The following is a 23357-nucleotide window of genomic DNA, read 5'->3' as shown; positions in this document are numbered from 1 at the left end:
AAGGTTAAAGAAATGTCTCTGTTAAGTTCAGCAATGACATTTCCCTGCTGTCACTAGAGTCTGAAACACCATTCACAGATGTTACCCTGAGTTCCTATTTGTGTAAAGGGTGAATTTTTTTGGATAAATTAATTTAGCCATCACATCTCCCTGGATGGTATTCTCAACTTAATAACCCTCCTGCCTTGTGAAAAAAGCAGGTGTGAGCTAAAGGGAAGAGGATGTCATGAACCAAATACTAAAGCAACTCATCTTTCCCACCACTGCCTGTGAACTTGGCCTTGGAGCGGAAGGCACTTCATGTCAGCTTTATAACTATGCCCAGCCTTATTTCAATTCAAAAGGCAAATTTCAAGCCTTCTGGTTCCCCAGTGTACTGTTACTCCTCTCTGATAAATGACACCTTCATTTCCAAGCTTTCTCCTTCAATGTTCTGTCTAATCATTAAAATGCTAAGTCCACTTCAGTGTCGTACATTCAGAACATTCATCAAAAGTTTATCAAACATGGACAACATGCCAAGTACTGTGCTATGGGGAGACAGGGGACAAAAGAGATGAAATGTTCTACCCTTTTGGAGTTCACATTCAGGTTCAGGAGGAACCCAGGTAGAGAGAACTTAAACCAAGGGTTTGTAAAGACTGAATGTGAAATGTGCTGGGAGCTTATTCTGGACAAGGGAAATGAGAAACACACTGAAATAGTACATCTCACCCTGTGACCATGAGCCAAATACACAGAATCACCTGGGACACTTATTTACAATTCATATTCCTAGGCCCCTTCTTAGAACCCACTTTCTAAGAATGGGGCCCAGAAACATGCATTTTTAATAAATTTCCTCAAATGCAGTGATTCTGATGAACACTAAAATTGGAGACTCCCTTCCATAAGAAATATCTTACAGGAGAAGCAGAATTTGAGGTGGCTTTTAAATATGTTCAATTCCAAAGGAAATATTGCTAAGAATCCTAACACCTGAAAATTTAAAACAGTTTGTAAATTTAATTCACAATGACCTTGACATCAATTAAATTTAATCTAATTTAAGTCAGAAAAAACAATGAGGGCAATTTGGAGATATATATATATATATCAGTTGACTAATTGTTCTGCTTTTTTAATCCAAAGCATTATTTCTCTCCAGCTCTTTTACTTCTGTTTAAATTCAGTGAGCTCCTGTGAGCTGGAATGGGCTGGTCTCACAGCAAATCCAGTACCCTTCTCATCTTTAAGCCTGTTTTGAGAATTATTTCCTTTTCTTGACGGCAGCACATAGAACAGAATGTGCAAAGAGAAACAGATGTATACTTACCTTCCTAAGAAAGTGGGATTCAGAAGATGAGTCACCTCACTTTTAATTTCTTCTTCCTTTCCACGTGCAAAGTCGTGGAAAGGGAAAATGTTGATGGCATTTGCTGTTAACCTAACTTTCCCAGAAGAACTACACTTGAAGTCTCAGATTTGAAAAAAAACATGACAAATGAAGGAAAAATAAGGAAGATTTGGATACTGTAACAGCTCAGGCTGCTATAACAAAAGATCGTAAACAACAGACATTTGTTTCTCACAGTTCTGGGGGCTGGGAAGTCTGAGATCAAGGTGCCAGCAGATGCATTTCCTGGTGAAGGACCTCTTCCTCTCCGTGTCCTTGCATGGCAGAGAGAAAGCTCTAGTGTCTCTTCCTTTTCTTATGAGGATGTGAAGCCCCATCCCCAGGACCTTATCTAAATCTAATTATTTCCCAAAGGCCCCACCTCCTAATACCATCATATTTGTCTTTTAGGGCTTCAGGATATGAATTGTGGGGCGACACAAATATTCAGTCTATAACAGATACTGTCTCTTCATTTGTGACTGTAAGAAACATGTCTGTCTTGAACTGAAATCTTTTGTCATGGTTCTCAAATACAGTGTGACTAGAATAACTTGGGGAGATTTTATAGGCCCCAGTGCTCTGGGCAGTTAAATCAGAATCTCATCTTGGGATAAAACCCAGGCACTGGGGTTTTCTCAAGGTCCCCGGGGGTTCTAGGGTGCAGCCAAGGCTGGGAATCATGACTCTCTAGGCCATCACCGCAGGAGCAATATAAAGTCCAGCTCACTTGTGCTTAATGAAATGGAATTCTGCCTTGAAGCCAAGGAAGGTAGCTGCTTTCAGAAATCGAAGTTGAATTTTTCCAAAAACCCACACAACTTGCAACAATATCCATGGATTCCACCACATAATTTTGTAAACAATTAATCTGCTTTAGTAAATGCACCTGAGAATATAAAATGCATCTACCATGTCTTACTTTTCTTCAAACAAGTCTAGCAATGATAATACCATCACAGGATGTCAATTCTTCTAGTTTCCTAAGACAAAACATTTGCTCAAGGAAATGCCAACCATGACACATGGGAAGGGAGCCTAATTATTACTGATTGTGAAATGGCAGGAAATAAATTTTTTTTATTTTGATTTTTCAGTGCATTGGGAAGAAAAACTCAGATACCTGACATACCAAAGCTGATTATGAAATTACCAAGTCAGTGACATGGACAGACAAAATGGAAGATCTAGGACCAACTGCTAAATAGGTTTTATAATGATGTGGTAATGAGCTAGAAATGTCCTTTTCTGCTTTCTTCACAAATGTAGTTTCATTCTTATCTAGATTTTTTTTAATGAAGGAAGAAAAGAAAGTTGTAAGACGTTCCTGCTCATCAGCCCCCCAGATGTTTCAAGGTCTCAGAGTCTGAGATGAAGCCATCACAGCCTAAGAGCATGCTATATTTAGTGGGGCCAGATTATTTTTAAAAGTTGCTTTATTGGGATATCGTCCTGGATTTAGAAATCACGAGACAGATTCTAGCGTGTGACAATTCCACAAACTACTAACAGAGGGGAATAGGTGGTAGGGCATTTTGACAACTTTGGGCCAGTCAGCAACATCCTATGGTCATCACCACACTGGAAGATCCTCCTTCAGGAGGCCCCAAATAGATGGAAAGTAGCTACTGTTGGGCTTGCAGAAAGATCTAAAACAGGCAGCCTTCTGGGAAAGGTTTAGCAAATACTGGCATCTGCTCTAGAATGATTGTCTCTAAGAACAAAGGCTCAGAGATAAAAGCTGGGAATAATATGGCGGCCCAGTGAGCCGGTGTGTACAGAAAGAAAAAAATAAAAGTTCCATGTCTAAGTTTATATTTCTGTGTAGTTTATATTGACTGCATCTAAGACATGTTAAGGAAGAGGAAGTACCTTCAAAGGATAAGTCTGGCCTAAGACCACTGATGACCTGGAGGGAAAAGTTGGAGAGAAGGCAATGCTTATGAGCCTCTCTCAGTGAGACCCCACAAGCTTCGTGTTCAAGCCTTCTCCACTGGGAACACCTACTTTCCAGGCTTTCAGTAAGAGCTGGAAAATCCTGATTAACCAAATCATGTGAAGACATCCTAGCCTTTCTCCCTTTTTCTCTGAGGCCTCTTGTTTTTACCCCTTTGTCCAATGGAAAACATGCCTGGGGTCTTTCTTACACACCAAGATACACATAACAGCTCACAAAATTATTTTTATGCATCTCCATAAATTGCCAATAACCCCTTGGAATGTTCTGAGGGTATTTGCATTTTGAGCAAAGCCTTAACTTAAAAGATTAAGCTCTCTAAAATTTTAGGAATCTGACAGACAGAAGGCTAGAAAAGAGTTGTGAGGGGAAATCAGACAACTAGTAGTCTCTGAAGTTCTGTCACTGGGACTGATAGAGCTGACTGGAGCTAACCTTCCATGGCTGTTGTAGTGACCAGGGAAGAGAGGTCGGGAGCACCCCACCCTCACGATATACAGGCCTCCTCTCAGTCCCAGTATGACGAGACAGATGCCCCACGACCAGTTTTTACTCTGCTCTTTGCCTGCTACCATTTCCCCAGTCTAGGCTCTGCTCAGCCTTTGCCTAGATCCACGGCCTCCAACTATTTTTCAGAGCATCCCATCAATAGAACATTTTTGAAGAAGCAGCCTCAAGATGTGCATGTCAATTTTTTAAATTATATATGTGCAAATACATTATATAAAACTCAAGAATGAATAGACAAGGCTCATCTTCAGGGATTCTGGATATGTCTCCATATTTCAAATAGTCTTCTTGACCAGTTTGAATGCATTTGCCTCATGTTTAGTTGTTCATTTCTTCTGTTATTTAACACATATTTACTGAGCCCATTAGGTGCAGGCACGAGATGCTAAGAGGTGGCTGAGATGATGTCCTTCCCTGAGACATGACTATCCATAGTGTAGTTGCCATCAGCTTCCCATTGGTCTCCCTTTTTACATCATCTTGAAGCTTTTTGAGATAATGTTTATATTTGCATGTATTAAAAGTGAAGCATTTCATTTTCCAGCCTGGAAAATTGCTTTATTCTAACTAAACCCACGCAAGTCAAGTAAGCACAATAACATGCTGATTTCTATAACTGTGCAGTCATTGGTGCCATTACAGCTGGGAGAAGAAACATAATTTAATAGTAGTTCTCTGTAAGACAACGTCTCAGTAATTGGAATAATTAACACAGTCAAACTGAAGAGAGGGGAAAAGACCAAAAAAAAAAAAAAATAGCATTCCAATTTCTGACTGATCTTGAAAGTCTGAGCAAATGCAAAAAGAGCAGAGCAAAGAAATTCTGAGAGGAAACATTGAAGAAACAGTAACCGAACTTCACCCCTCATCTTTTTTAGCAAAGAAGTTTTTCTTCCTCATAAAACTGTACCAGATTTCCAACCTCCTTTCTCCCAGTATTCCAAATAAATATCAATGTCTTATTTTCCTTCCACAAAAATACACAGAGTGCTGTAGCACAAAGAGCCTCGGGCTGGGGTGCAAAAAGACCATGCATCCTACTGCCGGCTTCTCATCTCACAAGTTCGCAATATTTCACCTTTAAATGCCTGCTTTATAGGGTTGTTGACACAATTCAATGAGACACATGTGTGAAAGTACTTCCTACAGGTTTTGGTTCTTAGTAACTGTTATTTTTCTTTAAAAGTATCTGACGAAGGAGTTTTAGAAGCCTTCACGCTGGGCTTTATCCCATAGTTTCATGAAAGGAATAATCTATAATGATTTCCCCATCTTCCAAATGTTTCAGCTGACAATTTACCTACAGTCAAAAACTTTCTAAGTTGTGGCCAGTTGAAGTTGATACCGTTAACCAGGTGACAAATCTGGGATGTTTCCTCAATCTTTCCTTTTCCTGTTCCAATGGAAAGCCAATGTCTCTTGAAACTCGATGATGAAGGAGGAAATTTTTCAAGGTGGAATGGGGAACTAGTAAGTAACCCTACCCAAAAGTTCAGCATTTGATTTATTTGTCCTAAATGTATACATCCAATGAGAGATTATTTATGACACAGATAGAAAGAAGTGGGAGCCACACTACACAGTCCTGTTAGAGAGAGTCTAACCCAGAGAAAAGCAGCTCTGAGGAAACTCTTGAAATATCTAAGAGATGAACTCTTCAAAGAAGAAGAATTCCATGTAGTCTCCCCAAATCAATGGGTGGCAACTGCTGTGAGGAAAATTTCAGTTCGGTTAAAAGAACTCTCTAATAATCCGAACTGCCTTAAAAGAAAGTAGACTGTCCTAGAATGTCATCCTCTGTCACTAGAGATATTCAGAAATAACCTGGAGAGTCACTGGCTTTGGAGGAATGATTGGACGAGATGACTTTGAGGGTTGTCTGTGATGCGTGAGTCCTAACTCTGTGCTTTACTTCAGTTTCTAGACGTCGTGCGGCTGGTTCATCAGAAGTCCTGGAAAGTGGGGGATATCTTCCATGCAGTTGTTCAGTACTGCAAGATGCACGAGGAGCGGAAGGCTGGGGTCCCAAGTCTCTTTGACTGGCTCCTGGAACTGGGATAGGGCAGCGGTGCCTTGTAGAGTGTTCCTTTCCTTCATTCCAGCTTAGATTGCCGTGGTTTGCAACTTCCTCAAAAACATCACATTACATTAACACAGCTGTTAAAAAACCTGCTATTCAAGTCTACTGCACATGGAATGAATCTGAGGAAAAGCAAAATATAGGTCTGCACAAATCAACACAACCTGTATGTGAGTTCAAAAGAGCTTGTATTAGAATGGCCGGGAAAACAGAAAATTTAATGGGCCCAAATGAAAAACTTGTAACTAGGCCCAAACTCCAGGAAAGTTGCACTTGCATATTGTTAATAATATAAATAGTATGTAATTTCTCCAATTATGTGAATCAACTGGAAACAAAGTCACTGGTCAAAATAATTTTGTAAACTAAGTTGTAATCTTTATTTTACTTTTTTGAGTGGGTTGAGGGTCTTTTGGCTCTGGTAAACACTTAAGATATGGGTGAGAAATTTCCAAATTTTTGATATAAAAGCTTTCCAGTTTCAGACCATTATCAATGGATATTAACAGAAATGCAAGAGTGTATCCATGTCCTCTACTGAAGCGATTTCATTTATTCATGACAGTCCACTGATAAATATTTCACATCTCCCAACAGTATCTGTATTCCTAGCTAATCAGAAAACTACTGCTGTTCAGCTGAGAGAGAGAAAGATCAAAGACTGTCTTGTTTCCATCCCGATATTACATGAGTAACATGATTACAAAACTCTCATCCTAAGGGAATGCTTTCTTACAAAAAAAGTCTTGTGATAAAATCTGCTTGTATATTAAATTATACCAAATATAAACTTTTGTTTATTTTTACTATAAATTATGAAGAGACTATCTTAAATAATATATTGAGTTAGCCTTCAAGGTTCATAAAGTATGAAGAGATTATTGTCTTAAGTCATGTATTGGCGCTTGAACTCAGTGGTTTCATTATAAACGTGTTGGTACCCGTATGGCAGACCTGCTAGTCAGATGACATTTATAATGATGGATACAGGATTTGACATAGCCAGTTAGGAACACAGACTTCCTGAGTTAAGGATACTTGCAGTTTATTTGGGAAAAAGAAAATCTTTTCACATTTAAATATTTTAATCACAGAGATTTACTCCTGAAAAACAAAGGTATCTAAGTTTTCCCTAATAAGTCTTCTTTCTCGCCAACTAAGTCAGCTAGACTGGCTTTTATTTTCTTGATCAAAGAAAGTGTTCATTAAAAATTTCCTGAGATACTATGCTTTTACACTATTTTTTAAATTGTGAAGTAATTTTAACTGTGAACAAGGCCCCATGCCGTCAATTCTGGTCTTGTGTGTCATCAACATCTTGAAAAATGTCAGGAAAGCTTCATTGTAAGCCATATTTCCTCCCTACCACCCATGTCAGGAATCCTTTCCAGTATTCATTGAGTATTTATTATTAAAAGAAATAGTCCAAATTTAGGTTATGTGTCTAATATGACACGTAAAACAAATGTCAACTTTTAACATTTATCCATCATCTCAAACCGGAAGTCCTTTGTGGTACTAAATGGGAGAAGATATATTTATTTTTTAAACAACTCCAGAATATTGTGTGTAGACTTCTGTTGTGCTTGAATGAATGTTTACTTATCCTACAAAGCACAAATACTTAATTGTAACCATGTGATGAAATTATACATGTTGAACCTAAAGTTGCAAACTAATCAATAAATTTTTGTTGCCAAATCATGGATGATTTGTTTCTCCAAAAGCTTCACACCTCTTAGGAAAAGTAGTCACAGTGTGATTGGATGGAGGTAGATGTTCGTCGGACTGTGTATCTTTCCACCTTCCACTAAGATTCCAGTACAATCCCTCTTGACATTTTCTGAACTGTCTCCAGCTCCTGCTGCCCCACCCCAACACATTGCATTCACTTGCCCTTTGTGAGCACACGGGTTGATGACACATGGGCACACTGTTGCCCGAGGCATGGAGCCCTGTCTTTGAGAATGTCAATAGCAAGACTGTTACCATCAGAACTCCTCTGATTACTGAATAAATAACATTGAAAAATAAATGAACTTAATCCTGGGAGAAATGAATTTTCCAGATTCAGCATGGAGGTTTTGGCAAGCCTTTGAGTTGGAAGAAAGTGACCTCCACTAGCATCTTACTGAAGTCCACATCTGGTCCTCTTCTAATGAATCTGGAAATAGAGGGCAGCCATGTCATGAATCTCCACAGTGTTAATTCACCAGCATTTTACGAATGACTGCACCCTCTGGGCTCCTTGCTCAGGTCTATATGAGTTATTTGCGTGCAGAAAGAAACCATGGCCTCAATTTTGCAGGTAAGAAAATTGCGATTCAGAGGTGTGAGGGGACCTAATCAAGGTATCCAAGAATAATAAGAAAAATAACAAGAGCAACTAAGACTTACTGAGCATTCGCTTCGTGCACCAGGGAACATTAAGTGCTCTCCATGTATTAACTCATTCAACCTCCCCAACAGCCCTATGAGGTAGGAGGTGTTATTATCATCTCATTATTGGAGAATCTAGCCCAGGGCAAGAAGAAGTAGCTTGCTTAAGATCACAGAACTAGAATCAGGCGGAGCAGAATTCATCCCAGATTAACACCAGAGACTGCACTCTTAACTTGTGCTGCGAGGTTGTAAACTGGCATAAACTGGAGGCATGAGAAGTGAGAGGGGTCAAAGGATAGACAAGCAGAGTCACAGACCACAAATCATCTTCCACCGGTTCAATCGTATATTTTCTCAGTTACCATTACTCCCCCAAAATACGGAGAGAGAACAATGAACAAAACTTTGTGTTACTTGACACTGATAGCAATTAAGGCTGGAAAAGTGGAGTTGATGACTATTTGGAAGACTGGGTTAACTAGTTAGTGTCCCCATGCAAAGAGACTGTACTTCTAGACCATTCACATAGGCCTCCTCAAGGCAAATACTTCATTTACCTGCAAAATGTAAAGGTGTCCTCAACCTGGATTAACACACCAGGTTGTAGGATGTTTTCCAAAAGTGTAAAATTGCAATAAAAATTTTTTTCTTAAATCACCAAAAAGGAAAAAAATGCATGTTTGACTTCTTTCATAATGCTTTCAGAAGCATTTTTAAAATGTTATGTTTAATTTTTTAAATGTTATATTATAATGAAACATTCCCAACCAGTAACGCTGCACCGTTCAACTGTTCCAAATCAAAGTTAGTGAGCTAAAGAGCAGAATTGTTCAACGAAGCACAGAGGAAGTGTGCGCCAGCCAAATTTTCAGCATAGGAAGAATGAACATCACAGACACACACACCAGGAGACGTATTTTAAATTCTGTTTTTAGAGCTTGACTCCGGAAGGCAGCAAGAGAAAAGAAAAAATAAATAAAATAAAAGGAGGGTATTTTCAGAGTAACAAATGCTGAGGCTGACTCATGATGGGCCTGGGAGTTAAAGACATCTCTCTTGAGGCAGGCTAATGGAGAGAAGGACAGGGGTGATTAAGTGACCGCGGCACACAGGCCTGTTGGTCATCAGTTACATGCTGGAAGTGACACCTGTCCCTTCCCTATCTGGGCATGAGTGACTCCCACTGACTGTGAGGAATGGAGGGGATCTTTGGCATGGAGCAACCCAAAGGAAATTGGTCAACACTGCCCAGGGCAACCTGGGTCATTGCCAAATGGAAGCAGATGATGGTCTCATATGGTGGCCCTACGTAGTGGAGAGATTTGGTGACCTAGTCAGCAGTACCCCTTCTCACGCTCTCTACTTGATTTTACGTAGGAAATCACCTTTCTCTACATAACCCGTGTGGGGTAGGAGAAGCCGATTCCATCCCAGAGCACGGATGAATGCAGGTTGGACTAAGCCCATTGGAGCCAGGCTTCCTTTGTGAGAATCCTTATCAGTTTAGGGGTAGATTTGGGACCTAAAATTGCCCAAACTGAAGGGAAGGGATTATATAGAGGTTCTCTCCCTCTCTTTCTTTCTCTTTATCTCTCTCCAACTCCTGACAAAAACTGAACAGGAAAACATTTCCCTGGCTGCTTCCGGCAGCCAACTTGCCAATGTAAATGGTTTATTAAACAATCTGAATTACATGAGGCAAACAGAAACATGACGCATTTTTAAATTTTTTCAACTATTAGGCCAGCTGTGTTTTGTTAGGTACTTTCTGCCGCCCTGTTATGAATCTAGGGCAGATCCCATAGCTTCCGGTCTCTTTAATTACTCAAATCTCCAGCCAGTCTAATCCAATTTACAGCCTGGCTCTTGTGTGAGGTTTAAAGCTCATATTCCCTTCTGCTAAGCACCAGCCAGGCTTCAGCCTGAGGAGCTTGAACTGGGAAAAGGGACAGTGTCTGCTATTTTTTGTTCTTCCTCCCCTACTTTTTCTGGTTCTATCTTTATCAGTGTTGGGCACTGGAAGAGGGAAAGGAAGCAGGGAAAAGATTCCTTTCTTTATCTGAAAGTGACACTGTAATTCTCTGTTGACCACGATTGCTTCTCTAGTTAATACCACCCCATTAGAAAAGCCCTTCTTGGGGAAGGAAATCAAACATCTGCTTTCCCCATAGGATACAGATGTGAATGTTTTGGAAGGCCCTGTGGTGTCACTGTGAACATTTCTCTGAATAGAAGACACACTGTAACTCCAGCTTTACCTCTTCCTCCTGCAGCCAATGACCCACCCCCATATGGCCTCTCTCTCTCTCTCCTGCTCCCATCCATTCAAGCATCTTGCTTCTGGTTCCCAGTACCCAATAGGCAATCCCATGGGTAGGGTACCAGCAAAATAGCTCAAGCACAGTCACCTACTGCAATGTCTGCAATAACCCTAGGCAGCCAATCAAAAGAGTAAGTAAATCAGATCCCTTCCTTATGGAGTAATCTTGGTTAACTTTGGTGCCTCTTCCCATGATTTCAAGGAAGTGGGGGGAGTACCCTTCCCACAAAGGGGAGATGGAAAAGGGCACAGGATGGATGAAGTGGCTTAAAAAATACAGCTCTGAAGTTCTCATTTCTAGAGATTATTTTTGGGCAGAGAAACAGTGACAACCAAGAGAGGATTTCAAAACTGGCTAGTCAAGAAGATGCCTGTCCCTTTCCTTCTCCCTCCCTTCTATGCCAATTTGTTGGAATAATTAAAACCAAGGAAGCAGGACAAGCTACATACTTTGCAGGCCTCATTGCAAAATGAAAATGCAGAATCCCTTGCTTAAAAATTACTAATATTTTCAAGATTACAATAGCAGAGCCTTAAACCAAGTGCAAATCCTTTCTAAGTGTGAAGCCCTGTACGGCTGCCAAGGTTACATGACCCAGTGGGTCCAGAAGGCAAAGTATCAAGCCAAAAATGACTATTCTTGAGTCTTGATATCTCATGGAGTTTGCCTTGTTAGGTGTTAGACTTCCTTGGGTTGCATCATGCCTTCCTTCTTCTTCATTTCCCCCTTTTGGAATAGAAATGTCTATCCAATGCAGGCCCTGCCATTGTATTTTGGAAGCATGTAACTTGTCTGGTTTCACAGGTCCACAGCAGGAGAGGAATTTTGCATTAGGATGAATCTTGCCTCGAGTATCATTCATATCTGATTTAGACTACATTTAGATGAGACCTTGGACTTTAGACTTTGAAGTTGATGCTGAAATGAGTTAAGGCTTCTGGGTCTCACATAAATGTCTTTCATGTGAGAAGGACATAAATTTGACAAGGTTAGGGGCAAAATGCTTAGATTGAATATCTGTCCTCCCCAGATTCATAGATTGAAGCCTAAATCTCCAATGTGATGACATTTGGAAGCAGGGCCTTTGGGAGCTAATTAGGTCATGAGTGTGGATCCCTCATGAATGGGGTTAGTGCCCTTATAAGTAGAGACATGAGGGAGATAATCTCTCTCTCTGCACTCCACGTGAGGATTTAATAAGAAGATGGCCATCTGCAAACCAGGAAGCATCCCCTCGCTAGACACCAGATCTGCTGGTGCCTTGAGTGTTGAACTTTCAGCTCCCAGAACTGGGAGAAACAAATGTTTGTTGTTTAAGCCCCCCAGGCTATGGCATTCTTCCAGAACAGCCCAAACGGACTAAGACAATGTCAAACTTTGACATTCGCCTCTGTCTTTCCACCACAGCACACGCTCTGGGACAGCGAGAGAGCACTGGACAGGAGTAGAGTTACCATGAGACAGCTTGAGGGGTCAGCTGGGGAATAAGTGACTTTGAGGTTCTATGTTGCCTGTGGTTTAAATCCCAGATCAGATTTGGAAAAGCAAAAATGGAAGAGGTGTTGGGAAGATAATTTTAAGCAAAAAGAAGAGAGCAGGCAATAGGATGGGGCCTCAAAGCCAAGATAAGAGGGCGCAGAGATGGGAGAATGGAGGACTTAATGATCTGGAAGTGGTTGGAGTCAAAATTTGGAAGACCTTAAATATACAACTAAGATGTAAGGTCCATCCAAGTGGGGTGGTGTTTTATGCGCATCTGTTCTGAAAGTAGGTTAGTTGTATTTTCTAGTATTCTAGTGTTCTGATTACAGGCAAACTATTGCTAAAATTCCAGTACACATAGTAGCTTTAAACATGATGTGGATTCTGTGATACAAGTCGTACTTTGATAAATGAGAAGCTCCTGGTAGTGTCTGCTTCCCTCACGATAAGAAAGGACCACAGACAAAGGAATGCTGGATTTGCAATAAGAGAGTCTAGCCTTGAGACTCATTTGCCACTGACCATCTGTGCATCTTTGGAAAAACTGTTAACCTTTCTGAGCCTCAGTTTATTTGTCTATAAAATGAGCATCAATATACATTTATTACAGGGTTGTTGATATTGGATTTGACGGCGTTCACAGACATGCTTTGTAAGCAGAAAGGCGCTATCCAAGATGCAGTGTCAACGTGATTCCTATATTCTTGGCTCTGTGTTGGAAAGGTCACGCCCAATTGACGCCTGCTTCAAAAAATGGCATATAAGTCTGCACAGGCAGAGTTAAAACAGGCTAAAGTATTTATAAAACTAGTTTTTAGCTGGGCAAAGCATACTTCTGACAGGTGATTCTCAGGGGAAGCTTTCAAGTGTCAAGCCCATGGACCCATGAATGGAACACATAATTGAGGGTAGTCAACTTTAGCTTGAAGCAGAGTTGCTGAAATCCTGGAGAACGTAAGTTTTTTTTAATGAAACTTTTATGTAATACTTCTGTGTTTGTACACTCTGATTCCCTGTATTTTCCCAGTCTCATATCTCAGCTCCATGAAAATACAGGTTTCCGCTTTATTTTAAAAGAGTGTTGATAGAGAATCAATTATATAACTACACTTCAGTGTGACAAAATTATAGTCTGATTCATAATTATAGTGGTTTTACTGGGTAGGGATTTTAGAATTTATTTACTCCAGCCTTAACTGTTCCTTGCCATTACTCCACAAGTGATCCATGATCTTAGAGAACCTACACAAACTGTTCTTTTTTTTTTTTCTGTTTGGAATATATATTCTCTCACCATGGACACTGAGTAGTGGATCTTCTAGCATCTATTTGTCTCATCCCAATGACTCCCGGTTTCCAGCCTGCTTAAAGGGAAACTAGCAGCTGTCCAGCCTCCGTGGGTTGGCAGATGACCTCGGCTAAACCAGTCACTGCTTTCTGTTTCATTGGCCACAGTGGTTGATGTAAGAGTGGACATAGGACTGAGCCTAGAGAGTTAACCAAGGATTGGTTGACTATTAAGGTCTAACTAAGTGGATACATCAGGATAAATAGGCTTGTTTATTTCATTTAATTTTTCCATTTTTTAAAGTTATTCACTAGGTGTTTGTGGCATTTCATATGGTTCTATTGAATTGAGGTTTCCTAACATTTATTCCTTTCTAAATTGGGAAGATTATTCTGACAATCTTTTAAAATCAGTTTAATTAGTATTTTAGCACAGCAGTCAAGAATTTGATTGAGTATTTCTCCAAAGAATTCTTGTGATATCTCTCTGCGGAACAAAATGCACTTACGCCTGGCATCTCTCTTCTGGTAGGTAGTAGCAGCCTTGTAAATCAGTTGTGATAGATGCCTGATTAAGCCCCGTGAAGATCATACCAGACCAATTTGATCAAGTAATTGCAATAATTCATGACTCTTAAGAAGAGTTGTCCTTAGTATATATCTAGCTTTTTCTAATTTGATAAGGTGATTTAAAAAAAAAACAAAACAACCATTGGTTATTTGACATTCCTTCAATTGAGCAGAGCCTGTGTGCCCTGCACTTGAATCTGAGTGGGGTTCTGACATCTTCAAGCAAAAGTGTTCGGTAAAAGTGATGCTAATGCGACTTCCAAGATTAGATACTTAGATGACGTGGAGCTCTTGAGTACTCATGAGAGAGTCCAGCTGTCATATATAAAAGCAGACTAGCCAAAAATTACAAGGCTGGAGAGACCAAGTGGAGGCATTTCTGCTGAAAATCACAGTGAGCCTGGCCTTCAAGTCATCCAGAGCAGGCATCACACACCATGGAGCAGAAATTAATCATCCCTGCTGTGTCTTAACTAAATTCCTAGCCCACAGAATTTTTTAGCACAATAAAAGTTCTGTCTGCCACTAAGTTGTTTGTTGCACAGTTTGGTAACAGGAAGATTTGCCTTTATTCCCCTTCAAGGATACATTTTAAGATTTTTCTTCGACATGCTTCAGCTTCTATATATCAAAATTTGCTTTTCTTTTTATTATATTTAAGATTGTATAACCTTGAATCTCTGGTGTCTTAAACAGTCCTGGAAGAGTCTCAGCCATTGTCGTTTCTGTACCATTTTCTCTCTCCTTTCTTTCCCTGTCTCCAATTAAACATGTCCGACCTTTACACTATGTTTTCTGTTTCTTACCCACTCTTCCAGTGTCTCTTCATGCTGGATAATTTCTTCTGATATATCTTCCAGTTACAAATTCTCTTTCCAGAATAAGTCTACTGTTAAACCCATCCATTGTGCTTAAATTTCCATTACAGTTTTTTGGTTGTAGAAGTTCTGGATTTTTTAATCTCTGTCACTTTTATAGTTTCCTGTCCCCTGTAGATATTTCTAAGTTTGATTTTTAAAATATATAAATATATTATATATTATATATATATATATATTTCTTTACACATAATAATCATAGTTGTTTTATGGTTTGTGTCTGATAATTTACTAGCTCTGAAGTCACACTGGGTCTACTGCTATTGTCTGTTGTTCTGCTGGTTCTCATTCATGTCATCTTGGTTCCTTCTACATCTGGTATTTTTCATAGCATTCTGGATATTCTTTTTGAAAATCTATTTGTATAAATAATTTCAGACTTACGATGATGAACTTTCCACTGAGTAGGATTTTTGCTTGCTCTGGCAGACACCTGAGTCTTTCAGTCCATGCTGCCTGAAGCTCATTTTGTATTTTATCCAGTTCTCTTTATTTGTTTCAGTGGTGGTTTGGTTCACACTACCCAGCTCACCATTACCTAAAGCATAAATTCAGGGGATGGTAGACTCACAGAGATCGGAATTCTCAAACTTCAAGATGCATATAATTCATCTGGTATCTTGTTAACTAGTGGAATTTTCAACAGGACTTCAGATTCTGATTCAGTAGGTCTAGGGTGAGGACCAGAATTCTACATCTTAACAAGGTCCCAGATGATGGAAATGCTATAATTTGAATAGCAGAAAGGTAGATAACATGTGCAAAGCTGGATAGGAATAATGAGTGGAGTTGGTAAGATTTAAACTGTGGTTTGCCTTTCCACCTTGTTTCTTGTTCTGTGGTATAAGGGAGGACAATCATGTGCATGTGCAGGTTCACCATGCCAGGGCTCTGACTGAGGCACAGGGGATGCAGTGTGTTCCATAAAGTATCAGTTGAAAATCAGTGTTAAAGTAATCAGCTATATCAGTATTCATTCACTCAATTAGTCAATCAACAATCACTCAGTCATCAACTATTTAGAGCGTTCTATCACAACACATTCCAGAGAAGCACAGAGTTGAGAAGTGACCTGGCTCCTGGTGGTGGAACCAGCTTGCGGGGCAATGGGATCCTCTCCTGTGGTTGCTGATCTTTCCAGGCATGACTAAGGTTCTGAAAGGCAGCGTTCCAAGGACTTTGAGGCTTATTCCAAAGACATTTAGTCTCCGATATAGGAGACAGTTTCGTAAAAACTGTGGATATGTGCTTACTAGGTTTTTCTCCTCCTTGAACTTGTACCAGAGCCCTGGGGAGAGGAGGCAAAAATAAAGTTCCTCCATCATAAAAATACCTGAAACCCTGGGGAAGCAGCAAAGCTGCTTCGTAGCCCACACTGCAAACTGCAACACAGAGGCAGTACCAAAGGCTATCATCATCACGTGAAGTGGAGCGGATCCTAAAAATGGAATAAGAGAAATGTCATCTATCACGTGAGGGAAAGGTGAGGGTCATGGTAGCAGGAGTTCGTCACCTCGCCTACATCCTGTCTTGGAAGAGGCAAAAGGTCTGACAGCTCCAAAATGGCCCAAAGAGACTTTAAAGTCTATTTCCTTGGTCTATTTTTCAAGTGCAGGCTTTCCGCTTTTTTCTCAACCTCTTCATTTCCAATGCCCTAGACTCTTTCCAGTCAAAGAGCGTCTCACTACCCAGAAGGACTTCTACTCAGAAAGTCCTCTAAAAGACTCTCAATCTTCTTTGCTCTTGATGGTTAATTTCTTTTTCCTCTGCCTTTATTCATGGCATTGTCCAAACCTTACTGCAAACCAACAGAATTATTCTCACCTGCACTGTCCGCTTTGAACTCATGTTCTTTCGTCCTGGTCTCTCTGAAAACCCCAAGCCAGGACCCGCGTTAGAAGGTTCCTTCTTCGCACCTGTGCTGCGCAGCAAAGCACTGTAGGTGAGAATCACACAATTACAACGAAGATGGCTACAACAAATCTGTAGTCTCTGACCTTGGCTTTCAGTGTTGCCCATCAGCCCTGTATGATTCCCTATGGTGATTATTTAAAAAAAAATGTCAACATCCAATTCAGTCCGTAAGCACCTCATTCTCAGAAGATGGCCCTATAGACCAAGGTATTGGGCATTAATCAGTCAGGCCTTGGTATTGCTGCTGCCCTGACATTCACAGCCAGGCCTTGGTGGTGTCAAAAACAGCTTCACAGAACATCAACTTCAGACAAGGCCACTCTGTGCTCAGGATGGATCAAGACAAAAGAAAACCATTCTATTTCGTTGAACACAGACAAAATATGAATATTGTTCAAGCCACAAAAATGTGATAAGCCAAGCGTCCCCCTCTCCTAGCTGATATGAGTGGCCTCTGCCATGTGAGGTCACAGCCGGAAGACGACCATCTACAAACCAGGTAGCAGGTTCTCACCAAATATCGTATCTGCTTGAGACTTGATCTTGGACTTCCTAGCCTCTAGAACTGTTAAAAAAATAAATTTATGTTATTTATAAGCCACCCAGTCTATGGCATTCTCTTGCAGCAGACCAAACGGGCTAAGACTCAGTAAAAGCAAAATCACAGAGAAGGGAAGGTCTGGCACGTATTTGAGACCTGATGAGTGGTCCAGTTATTGGCGTTATCAGTCCACTCAGGCTGCCATGACAAAGCACCACAGGCTGGGTGTTCCAAACAACAGACCATCATTTCTTAGTGTTCTGGAGACTCAAGTCCAAGAGCAGCTCGCAGGTGACCGTCTTCTTGTGTCCTCACGTAGTCTTCTCTCTGTGCACAAGCATCTATGGTGTCTCTTTGTGAGCACAAATTTCCTCTTTGAACAGCAGTCAGATTGGATTAGGGACCATCCTAAAGATCTTAACTTCATTGCCTCTTTGAAGACTTTATCTACAAGTACAACTACATTCTAAAGTTGATTAGGACTTCACATAGGAATTTTGCGAGGACACAACCCAGCCCCTAACACCTGGAGTATAGGGGAGCAGGAAAGATTAGGCCAGAAATGTGTGTTAGGGCCAGCTCACAGAAGCCCTAGAATAGAAGAACAAGAAATTGGAACTTTTTTTTATGCAATGAACTATATGAATGCCTGACATGACATCCCTCACCTCACTGGATTGTTCAAAATTGAAGGTGAAGCCTGCTGCCAAGATTCATTTACTAATAAATTATTTCTATATATTATAATGTATATTTTACAGCAACTAACTTCCTTATAAATAGACTTGCTTTCAGATATATATATATATATACACACACACACACATATATATATATATTTCTATTTTTATCCTCCTTCTTGAAACCAAATCTAAAAAGACCCTATGCATATTTAAAAGATTGTCTGAAGCAGAAAGTTTACATATGGCCAATGCTTTTAAAAGACTTATTAAAGTATAGTTGATTTACAATGTTGTGTTAGTTTCAGGTGTACAACAAAATAATTCAGTTATGTTTATATATTCTTTTTCAGATTCTTTTCCATTATAGGTTATTGCACGATATTGAATATAGTTCCCTGCTCTATACAGCAGGTCCTGTTGTTTATCTATTTTATGTATAGTAGTGTGTGTGTTAATCCCAAACTCCTATTTATCCCTCCCCCTTCCCTTCCCCTTCGGTAACCACAGTTTGTTTTCTATGTCTGTGAGTCTACTTCTGTTTTATAAATAAGTTCCTTTGTATATGTATTTTTTTAGATTCCACATATAAGTGATATCATAGGATATTTGTCTTTCTCTTCACTCAGTGTGATAATCTCTAAGTCTATTCATGTTGCTGCAAATGCAATTTTGTATTAATACTTCTAAGCATTAGCTTAAATGTTTAAGAAAGCAGCTGAAGCTATTCTAAATATAGACCACCTGCTTTTCCCAAGGGAGTCAGTAAGACTGGGTGAGTGGCTGAGAGAAGCACATGTGAGAAGCAAAGTCTCTGGGCTGCAACGTGGGCAAAGGGTCCCCAAAGACAGAGGCAGCCCTCGCTCTCGCCAAGGACAGTTCATGCAAGATCACTTTCTCCACTGCACAAGTCACCACTGATTCCATTTTTCAAAGGAGAAATGCAAGCTCAGGGATGCTTACTGACTGCCAACTATACCACAGACCATAGGCCTGGGGCTGGTTTTTCTCCATGTGTTTTATTATCTCGTCTCATTCGATTATTGTCTTTCCATTTTATCAGTGAGGAAACAAACTCAGAAAAGTAAAATGACTTGTTCATAAGAATAGAATAATGAGTCAAACATTGTCTTATTCCAAAGTCCACTCTCTTTGCCACACACCATGTTAAGTGGGTTATCTCTACCAGGATCACGTAGGTCCAGATATCCTCAGCCTGTGTTTGAATCCTGCCACTGCCCCCTGCAGGAGGAGGACACCAGGATGTAGTCATGGTTGTGGGCCACTATCAGGGATCTGTTTGAGGACAAGCTTGAACCAAAACAATATCTCAACCTGCACATATACAGCAGTTTATTAGGTTGAACCATAGAAATCACTTTTTGGAAATCAGAATTTGTCAAAATTTTATATGGTTCAACCTAATTGTTTATTCACGGCACTAACCCAAGAGGTAATAACTAACTGCTCCTCTACTTCATGCTGGAGGTTTTCTGGTCTAGAAAAGAGTTGCAGCTGTCCTTTGGCCTCAGGCACACCTGGGAAACAAGTCTCCTCTTGCCTGAGGAAAAACACCTAGTGTCATCCTCCACTCCAGGAATACACACCCCTCTGGGGAAACAGGGAAAAAACCACATCTACATTAGCAGAAAGTCAGACATTCCCCCTTGAATTGCTGTTTCCATAATTAAGGATGAGAGTGTGTCCCAGAAGTACTTGCAGATAACAAGGTCTATATGATGAAGAAAAGTACGAAAGCAGGAACCACACCACGAAAGTTTCCAAGGGGATCATGGCATGTGTGGCACAAGCCCACACCCCAAACGTTACAGGTCAACACACTGGAGGCACCAATGGGAGGTGGGCCGGTCGTCACTCTTACTGAAGGGCCCTGGCTTCTTTGACTGACACAAATTCAGGGGCATGTGTCAACTCCTCCAATATGTATGAATCACTGAAGTTTTAATAGGCACATCAGAACATCCTGGGGAATTTTCCCACCTTTAAGGTATTTTTAAGAAGTTTTTAATAAATTCCCTCTAATTGTTCTAATTAAAATATCTTATTTTCCCAAGTATTGAGAGGACGGTTTCAAGAAGAATTTTGGAATTCCACTTAATTAATGGCATTTACATGTTCCTCCTCCTCAACCGCGATTCCCATGGCTTTGAAGGCTGGACAAGGTTTTATTTAGACGTTTACAGCTTTGCAAAAGGAGAAGAATACTGAAAAAAATGGGACAAATTCAGAGTCATGACTACTATATGTTTATTAAGGTGAATCAAAATTTTATTCTCATTCCTGAATCCATGGCATTTATGAAAGATAAACTCTCAAAATACCCACTGCATTTATTTTATTCCTTATCAGTTTCCTAGGAGAAGATGAATTGGAAGTTTTTTTATATCTATTACAGGGATGCCCCAGATCATAATAAATTAATGAGAAAATTTGCCTTAAATGTGCAAATTCTTTCTCAACTCTTAAATTCTTTAAATCCAAGTCATTGAAGCAGTGTCTACAGTAATATTAGCTACCCATTAATTGAATATTTATGAAGTATCAGGTTCCTTATGTATTTATTGATGTATTTAGTCCTCACAGACTCCCCTCAAACTGTTACTAGTCCCATTTGATAGGGAAGAAAACCGAGTCAAGGAGTGGTTGAATTCTCAAGGGGCCACATCCAAGGAGTAGTTGAGCAGGATATTAAAACGGGCATTTTGATTTCAGAGTCCATGTTTTTAATCACCAAAATACTGTCACTCATGAGAAACTGGCTGTCATGGCAGTCACTCTCCCCATGAAATATGAATCATGATGGCAGTTTAATGGCACCAAAGCACCCACTGACCCCAAAGTGTTCCAGGAAATGGCCACCACAGAAAACCCTCCACCTGCAACACCGAGGAATCCTTCCTTCTTTTGAAACATCCCAAACTGCTTTCTTGTCCCCTCGCCGCCAAGCAAGGGCTGCCAGATGTATGTGAAGACCAATTAGAAAGTCACCCCATTTCCAAAGCTGCCACCTTAATAGAGCACTTGTCAACCAGAGACTGTCTCAGTTTTTCATCTTTTTTACTCCATAAAACTGACTCTCCTTTGAAACTTGGGACTCCTGCTGAAATGAAGGTGACAGCAGATGGCTTCCCTTCCCACAAGTTCATTAATAAGCAGCCTCTGTTCATGTAGTCTTAACTTAATTTTTGTCTTTGATAACCAAACACAAGCCAATTTGACCCTTTATATTCATGATTATGGGAAAATAATAAAATTCAAAGTGATCGCAGTTCTTAGACACTTCACTCACTGAAATTACAGACAACTTTATTAAACCATTTTTTAAAAAACTGATCAGGTATTACTAGTAAAAAACATAATTGAAAGCTGGATTCCTTGATAGATTGTGTCATTTTAAAATAAATAATTATTACATGGTTTCCAACAGAGGAATTTATAGAGGAAAAATAGAACGATCTCTTATTCACCGTAATGGCCAGAGTTCCCACAGATAGATGGAAAAATGTCTCTACACTGCATCAGGATTAGTGAAATACATCATTTGCCCCAGATATGCCAAGATGGTCCTAAGCGTTGAGCCATACCACAATCTGAGCTTCGTTATATCACCCCATATAACCCAGACCCTGAAAGCACATAGAATGAGAAGTTTGCTTTTTATACTCTTCATTTACTGCTGTAAGAAGCACTTATTTGCCAAAAACTAAACACTGCCACCTGCTGAGATAAGAGAATAAAGTGTGCAAACTTACGCACTTTTACAACGCAGCAACATTTTCTGCTTTTCATGTGAGAACGGTAAAATGTGTGCTCTTCATTTCTCAATAAAATATACAGACATCTGACTTGTTGTGGTAACTACTTAAGATCGCACAGTCTCAAGAAAATAGTAGCAAAGGCAACGTTTGTTCAAAGAGATTCATCCAACATTTCCCCAAAGGTAGAATGAATAACCGTCTTCGTGTTCATTGCATTTACAGCTTCCAGATAACTTTTCTGGGATTCTCATCTCTTGCTTGCTCACAGATAGTCACAAACTCATTTTTAAGTTCTAGGTAATACAACCTTACACTCCAAACTCAAGAGGACATTTAGGAATAGAGAGAAACTGATGGTGTTTTTCTTGACTTGCAAAATTCAAGGAGACCTCTCCACACACAAACACACACACACATAACTTTATCAATTCCCCTTCATGTCCTAAGCCAATATCAATTCTGGGGATCTTTTATTAAAAAAAAAAAAAACAAACAAAAAAAAAAACAAGGTGTTTCAAAAGGAAGGAAAAGAAGGTGTGAGAGAGTAGTGAAAAGAGTTAAAGACTCAGAGTTATACCAGATTCCTAGTGGAGTCTCCCAGATATTATGCTGAATTGACCTCAGAGGCCTGTGAAATTCCACTGAGCTTACCCTACAAGAGCAAGGTAATCCTATAAGTGGCACTCCCAAACACAGACTACCCTGGTATAACCAAACCAAAGTCATAAAGCACCAAAACATTTTTTATGAGACCATTTTTTGAGGACTTCTATAATTTTGAGAGCATTGATACAACTCCTTTTCCAGTTCAGATTTTATGCTACAGCAGTTGAGTGTTTTTCTGTCATCATTCAATGATTTCATCCATTAGGTTTTATTTTTTATTTCAGATGTCAGTTGTACTAATCACAAAAAAACATCAGAAACTAAGTCATGCCCTCAAAAGTGTACTTTGTTCAAAAGAAAGAAAGAAAGAAATTCTCAAGCTTTTATAGCCTGCTTTCCAATCAAAGAAACTAATAAAGTTCTTTGCAAACATATCTCCTAGAGTGATATTGCAGAGATAATAAAGAATTGTTGAAAGACACAACCCAACTATGTATGGCTTAGGTCTTTTTTCCCATGAGATCAAAGTTTGATTTCCTGTTAAATAATATGCTTCTGAAAGGCAAATACCAAGTGTATTATGGTGTGAAAACCGTGAAAATTGACCACTTATCACTTGCAAAAGACTGTAAAAATGGATTGAGCACTCAAGTTTTTTTACTGAGGTGAAATTCACATAACATAAAATTAACCGTTTTCTAGTGAATGATTCATTAGCATTTACTATATTCACAGTGCTGTGCAATCGGCATCTCTAATTCCAAAATATTTTCATCATCCCAAAAGGAAACGCTGTACCCATTAAGCAGTTGCTCTCCAGTCCCCACCTCCATCTCTGGCAAGCACCAATCAACATTCCCTCTCTATGGATTTACCTATTCTGGATATTTCATATAAATGAAATCACACAACATGTGACCTTTTGTATCTGGCTACTTTCCCTTAGCATAACGTTTTGGTTTTCAAGGTTCCCCCATATTATGACATGCATCAGT

The 23357-nt window shown here is 39.8% G+C and overlaps 1 protein-coding gene across 6 annotated transcripts in view; it reads left to right on the top strand.

Annotated features, from left to right (window-relative positions):
* The window catches only part of SPHKAP (SPHK1 interactor, AKAP domain containing), a 136705-nt gene extending 129082 nt beyond the window's left edge, over positions 1 to 7623 (top strand). For 4 of the 6 annotated variants that reach the window (XM_045512125.2, XM_010948909.3, XM_074364439.1 and 1 more), the window contains one exon: positions 5760 to 7623. In XM_045512125.2, the coding sequence (XP_045368081.2) occupies positions 5760 to 5903 (144 nt within the window). In that variant the 3' untranslated portion in view covers positions 5904 to 7623. The remainder of the gene's footprint in view (positions 1 to 5759) is intronic. The other 2 variants (XR_006722566.2, XR_012507193.1) reach the window with 1 other exon arrangement.
* Positions 7624 to 23357: the final 15734 nt, after the last annotated feature.

Source organism: Camelus bactrianus, chromosome 5 (assembly GCF_048773025.1).
Source record: "Camelus bactrianus isolate YW-2024 breed Bactrian camel chromosome 5, ASM4877302v1, whole genome shotgun sequence".
NCBI classification, from domain to species: Eukaryota; Metazoa; Chordata; class Mammalia; order Artiodactyla; family Camelidae; genus Camelus; species Camelus bactrianus.
This window is presented reverse-complemented; position numbering and strand designations above follow the sequence as displayed.